Source organism: Molothrus aeneus, chromosome 30 (assembly GCF_037042795.1).
Source record: "Molothrus aeneus isolate 106 chromosome 30, BPBGC_Maene_1.0, whole genome shotgun sequence".
NCBI lineage: Eukaryota > Metazoa > Chordata > Aves > Passeriformes > Icteridae > Molothrus > Molothrus aeneus.
The window spans coordinates 251,079-257,500 of NC_089675.1; the positions used below are offsets into that span (position 1 = coordinate 251,079).

The 6,422-nt window shown below is 64.7% G+C and overlaps 1 protein-coding gene across 1 annotated transcript in view; it reads right to left on the reverse strand.

Moving 5' to 3' along the window:
* The window catches only part of LOC136567947 (cyclic AMP-dependent transcription factor ATF-7-like), a 45,699-nt gene continuing 39,277 nt past the window's right edge, over positions 1-6,422 (reverse strand). The window contains exons 7-12 of the mRNA XM_066567758.1: positions 6,376-6,422; positions 5,718-5,855; positions 5,342-5,485; positions 4,054-4,251; positions 3,793-3,901; positions 1-322 (exon numbers count right to left, since the gene is read on the reverse strand). The exon at positions 6,376-6,422 is cut by the window's right edge and continues 53 nt beyond it. Coding sequence (XP_066423855.1) covers positions 111-322; positions 3,793-3,901; positions 4,054-4,251; positions 5,342-5,485; positions 5,718-5,855; positions 6,376-6,422 — 848 coding nt within the window. The 3' untranslated portion in view covers positions 1-110. The remainder of the gene's footprint in view (positions 323-3,792; positions 3,902-4,053; positions 4,252-5,341; positions 5,486-5,717; positions 5,856-6,375) is intronic.

The window sequence follows — 6,422 nt, forward strand, 5'->3', positions numbered from 1 at the left end:
AAGGTCCTGCACCCCTCGGAACAGACCCCAGACAGGACAGGGAAGGCCCCGCGCCCCGTGGTCGGTGCAGGCTGTGCTCAGTCCGTGTGGGTGCCCCCAGCCCGGGGCCATCATCTGCCGGCAGAGTGCGACTGTGGGGCCATGATGACGGGCGAGGCCGCGGGCACGGCCAGCTCTGTCCTTTGCCCGGCCATGTGGGCCAGCACCGAGCTGGCCACGGCCTCGGCGGCCGAGCGGAGCCCGTTGGGAGCGGCCGAGGCCGAGCTGTGCTGGATGACGGGCGCGGGCGAGCCCGAGGGCTCCGAGCTCTCCTTGGGGCTCTCTGCGGGACAGGAGCGGGAGAGGAGAGGGTCAGGGACGGCGGGGGCAGCACCGGGGGGACAGGGCATGGGCTGGGGGGGAACGGGGCTGGTTTGGGAACGGGGCTGGTTTGGGGTGCAGAACAGGGCTGGTTTGGGGTGGCAGTGGGGCTGGTTTGGGGTGGCAATGGGGCTGGTTTGGGAATGGGGCTGGTTTGGGGTGGCAGTGGGGCTGGTTTGGGAACGGGGCTGGTTTGGGGTGGCAATGGGGCTGGTTTGGGAACGGGGCTGGTTTGGGGTGGCAATGGGGCTGGTTTGGGAATGGGGCTGGTTTGGGAATGGGGCTGGTTTGGGAATGGGGCTGGTTTGGGGTGCGGAACGGGGCTGGTTTGGGGTGGCAGTGGGGCTGGTTTGGGGTGGCAGTGGGGCTGGTTTGGGAACGGGGCTGGTTTGGGGTGGCAGTGGGGCTGGTTTGGGAATGGGGCTGGTTTGGGGTGGCAGTGGGGCTGGTTTGGGAATGGGGCTGGTTTGGGAATGGGGCTGGTTTGGGGTGCGGAACGGGGCTGGTTTGGGGTGCGGAACGGGGCTGGTTTGGGGTGGCAGTGGGGCTGGTTTGGGGTGCGGAACGGGGCTGGTTTGGGAATGGGGCTGGTTTGGGGTGCGGAACGGGGCTGGTTTGGGGTGGCAATGGGGCTGGTTTGGGGTGGCAGTGGGGCTGGTTTGGGGTGGCAGTGGGGCTGGTTTGGGGTGGCAATGGGGCTGGTTTGGGGTGGCAATGGGGCTGCTGGCCCAGAGGAGGATCAGGGACCAGCAGGAACGGGCTGCACGCTCCAGCCTGGAGCAGCGAGAAGCCAACCCCAGGGCATACGGGGGCAGGACAGGGACAGGAGCAGGAGCTGGGACACAGGGACCCTCCCCACCCTCCCGCTGGGACTGCAGCCCCATCCCAAGGAGCTGCTGGATCCTCCTCAATTCCAGGCAGGAAGCAGCACAGCTTCCCGAGGAGGGCAGCACTGGCACAGCCTTCATCCCACCGCTCATTCCCTGCCCATCCATTCCTCATTAACGGGAATTAATTTCCCCCCAGGTTTTGGAGCCGAGGCTGAGCAGCCCCTTCCCCACCTGCCAGGGGGAGCAGGATGCCCTCAGCAGGCCCAGGAGCTGGGCTTTGGGGGGCATTTTTTACCTAAATCACCTGCTTTGCTCTTTACTGCTTCCCAAGCCATAAAAATCAATCACAGCCCATCACGAGGCTTTGCCTGCTGCGTTTTTCGGGGAATTTGCAGCCCCGTGAGGGGACGGGGGCAGACAAAGGCAGAGCCCTCCTTCCCTTTGTTCTTCCAGAATTTTGGGAGGCAGAGCCTGGGGATCACCTGGGAGATCTCAGATGCCCCAGAGGTGCCAGCAGGGAATTCCACCTCCCTTGGCAGGAGCAAACAAAGGCAGAGCTGGGATGTTTGTGGCACGTGAAACCCCAGCAAAAACCAACAACCCAGAGCTCTGCACCCAGAGGTGCCAGCAGGGAATTCCACCTCCCTTTCAGAAGCAAACAAAGGCAGAGCTGGGATGTTTGTGGCACGTGAAACCCCAACAAAAATCAGGCGTGGGGCTCAACCCCTCCCTTGTCCCGGGCTGGGAAGGTTGAGCAGAGCCATCTCCTGCCCTGGCACCCCAAGAGTGCAGATTTCCAATAAAGCTCAGAGTGCCCAGGGCAGCTGCAACCCCATCAGGGACCTGGGGCTTGGTGCAGGACCTGCCTGGCCACAAATCTCGGCCATAAAAAGGGGCAGGGGGGAAGGGGGGAGTCTCATTCTTAGCCTGCAGATGTGGATGAATTCCTGCTGCTGAGGGGGAATCGGGATGAGCAGGGAGAAGCGGGGAGCCCCCACCCTCTGCAGGGCTGGGGCTTGGGGATTTGGGGACACTGAGGGGCTCAGAGCCAGCCAGGGGTGACAGGGGCTGTGCCAGGACCCCTCCAGCCCATCCCTGTGCCCCACCAGGCAGGGCAGAACCCCAGAGCCCCAGACGGGGCGAGGCACAGCCCCCAGAACGCTGAAGTTTCATTTCTTAGATAATTTTCCCCCTTTTTCTCCCTGTGTTCCTGCAGTTCCCACTCTCTCAGCCCATCCTCCCGTTTTTCCAAGGAACACTAGAGGACTCCAGCGTCCTCCCAAAGCCTCTCAGCAGCCTGGAATTGGCATTGCAGGGAGGGCAGCAGGACCCAGATCGTGTTTAGCTCCCGGCTTGGTTATAATGAAACAGCCAGCATTAAAAAAAAGAGAAAATTATGGGAAGAAAAGGAGATAAAAAGGAGCCTTTTCCTTTTTTTTTTCTTTTAACTGCCAAGCCGAGGCAGCCGGGTGGGGATGGCAGAGAATGAGCAATGGAGCTCCAGGATGTCGTGGAGGGAGGGAGCCTGGCCTTGGTGTGGAGCAGCAAATTTGGAATTTCCAAGGGGTGATCAGGGCTGGGCTGGAGCCACAGCAGCCAGACACCCCTGGGGGACAGGGACACAAACCTGGGGGACACAGGGACACAGACCTGGGGGACACAGGGACACAGACCTGGGGGACACAGGGACACAAACCCGGGGGACACAGGGACACAAACCTGGGGGGGGGACACAGGGACACAAACCTGGGGGGACACAGGGACACAAACCTGGGGGGACACATGGACACAAACCCGGGGGACACATGGACACAAACCCGGGGGACACAGGGACACAAACCTGGGGGGGGGACACAGGGACACAAACCCGGGGGACACATGGACACAAACCCGGGGGACACAGGGACACAAACCTGGGGGGACAGGGACACAAACCCAGAGGACACAGGGACACAAACCTGGGGGGACACAGGGACACAGACCTGGGGGACACAGGGACACAAACCTGGGGGACACAGGGACACAAACCTGGGGGGCCACAGGGACACAGACCTGGGGGACACATAAACACAAACCTGGGGGGGGGACACAGGGACACAAACCTGGGGGACACAGGGACACAAACCCTGCCCTGGCACTGCCCTCATGGCAGCGGGTGCCACCCCAAGGTCGCAGGGACAATCTGGGGGATCCCCCTCAGTGGGATGGGCAGGAATGCCCTGGGGGGCTCTGAGGGGGTTTTAGGGTGTCCTGGCCCAGCCCTGCACTCTGCACTCCCTGCTGGGTCCTGTGCTGTGCCAGCCCTGCCCTGCAGTGACCCCGACAGACAGGGGGTGACAGGGGGTGGCAGGCAGGGCCCAGCTCAGCCTGGCCCAGCCCAGCCTGGCCCAGCCCAGCCCGGCCCAGCTCAGCTCAGCCTGGCCCAGCCCAGCCTGGCCCAGCCCAGCCCAGCCCAGCCCAGCCCAGCTCAGCCTGGCCCAGCTCAGCCTGGCCCAGCCCAGCCCAGCCCAGCCCAGCCCAGCTCAGCCTGGCCCAGCCCAGCCTGGCCCAGCCCAGCCCAGCCCGGCCCAGCCCAGCCCGGCCCGGCGGTGCCATCACTCACCCAGGTAGCCCTGGGTCTTCTTCTGCAGGGCTGTGACAGGACAGTCCTTGTGGGCCAGCAGCAGCTGCTTCAGCTGAGCCACCTCGTTCCTGAGCAGCGTCACCTCGTTCTGAGGGGACACACAGACACACACAGACCTGAGTCACTCCTCAGAGCGTCCCAAAACCCCCAGAGTGTCCCAAAAACTCCTCGGAGCTTCCCAAAACCTCCTCGGAGCTTCCCAAAAGCCCAGGGCCGTGCCCAGCCCCGTGCCCCACTCACGCTCAGCTGGATGTTCTGGCTCGTCAGCTCCTCGGCTTTCTTCTCCAGCGAGGACACCCAGAGCTTGCGTTTCTGCCGGCAGCGCGAGGCGGCCGCGCGGTTCCGCTCCAGGAAGCGCTGCCGGCGCTCGTCCGGATCCTCGTCAGCCGCACGGCGCCTGCGGCCGCCCGAGCTGGGCACGGGCTGGGCCGGGGACACCTGGGGACAGCACAGGGAGAGCTGGGCACGGGCTGGGGACAGGACAGGGACAGGGAGAGCTGGGCACGGGCTGGGGACACCTGGGGACAGCACAGGGAGAGCTGGGCACGGGCTGGGGACAGGACAGGGACAGGGAGAGCTGGGCACGGGCTGGGGACAGGACAGGGACAGGGAGAGCTGGGCACGGGCTGGGGACACCTGGGGACAGCACAGGGACAGGGAGAGCTGGGCATGGGGATGGGGCACAGATACAGGGGGCAAGAACAGGGGACAGAGGACAGGGACATGGGGCACAGGGACAGGGACAGGGGACAGGGGATGGGGACAGGGGATGGGGACAGGGCCTGTGCTCAGCAGTGGCTCTGGGACAGGCAGGACACGGCGCTGGCACCGCAGAGCAGAGCGGAGCTCGGTCCCGCTGCCACCGCCCGGCACGGTCGCTGCTCAGGGCAGCAGCAAATCCCGGCTTTTAAGAATGTAATTTGCTTTAAAAATTAATTTTCCCCTCAAAACCTCCAGCCAAACAAGCTCTGGGAGGCAACGGGGAACGGGAGGTTTTGTAGGGCCCCAGTTTTATTGGGGAGAACAAAGGGAGAGCAGCCAGGGCTGGCAGTGGAGCAGCCCCAGCCCCACACCGGAGCCCCACAGAGCTGGCCCAGCCCCACAGAGCCGGCCCAGCCCCGGTGCAGCATATGGAGATTAAACTCTGCAAGCCCAGCCGGGCTGGAGCAGGTGGCCACGCTGATGGAGGCTGCTGGCATTTGGCTGCTGCAGGAGCCAGCCCGGCTGATGGCCTGAGCGAGGAGCATTTAACCCAGATTTGGGCAGGGAGAAGAGGGGAAATGCTCCTTCCCAGGGCTGCCAGGCAGATGAAGCAGGGCTGCAGCCCCTGCCTGGTGTGCTGGGAGTGCCTCAGTGCTGAGCAGCCCTGGAATGAAGAGGTTTTAACCCATTCTGCAGCGCAGGGAGGATGCTGGGAGGTTTTGTGCTCCCCGCCAAGCCCTGGGCGCCCCAGCCCAGCCCCAGGGCAGCAGCAGAGCAGCAGCACACACACGCACACACGCACACACGCACACACACACACACACACCTGTGGCTGCGCTGGTGAGGGGGTGTCGGGGTGCTGGCCCCCCTGGCTCTGCTCCGGCCGCGCGGTCACCATGGTGCTGGCCGAGCCCACGGCCAGGCTGCTGCCGTTCAGCGAGGAGGAGGCTGCCAGGCTGGCCTTCAGCCTCTGCCAGGGGAGAAAAAGGCACATCAGAAAAGGCACATCAGACAGACAGCCTGGGGAGGGACCCCGCTGGACACGGGCACCGGCAGTGTCCAGCCCAATCCCTGAGTGCCCACAGCGGGATCTGGAGTGTGCTGAGGGAGCCAGGGGTGCCTGGTGCCAAATCCCTTCCCTGGCTCTCTGGCCAGGAGCTGCTGGAGGCTGAGGGCCCCCCTGCCCCCTCCCTGCCCCTCACCATTTTGGCTTCAGAGTGCACCGGGAGCGCTGAGGGCGACAGGGACCCGCTGCTGCTGCCGCTGCCGCTGCTGCTGCTGCTGCTGGGGGGCCCGGGGATGCCGGGGATGTTGGGCACCATGGCCAGGGGCCGGGCCAGCTGTGGGGAGCAGGACAGAGGCGCTGGCACTGGAGCAGCCCTGCGGGAGCTCTGGCAGAGCGGGGCTGGCAAACGCCCAGCCCCTGTCGCCCCCGACAGCTGCTGCTGCCACCCAGGGTGGCTGTGCCAGAATCACCCAGCGCGGAGCACAGCGAAGGGGCAGCTCCTTCCCTTCCCTTCCCTTCCCTTCCCTTCCCTTCCCTTCCCTTCCCTTCCCTTCCCTTCCCTTCCCTTCCCTTCCCTTCCCTTCCCTTCCCTTCCCTTCCCTTCCCTTCCCTTCCCTTCCCTTCCCTTCCCTTCCCTTCCCTTCCCTCAGAGCAGGCTGCTCCCAATGGAAGCAGCTCCTCAGGACCCTGTGGCTCCCAGCCCTGCCTGGCAGTGCCACCCATCTGTCAGGGCACGGATTTGGGTTTTTCCAAAGGGACTGATTGCCCTCTGCCCCTCCTGCAGCCCCCAGGCTGGGAGGGGAGGCACGGAGAGTGTGAGCAGGGCAGGGCAGGGCTCTGGAAGGTTCTCTCACCGAAATGACAGAAGGCATCTGCACGGGGGGCCCGGGCAGCACGGGCA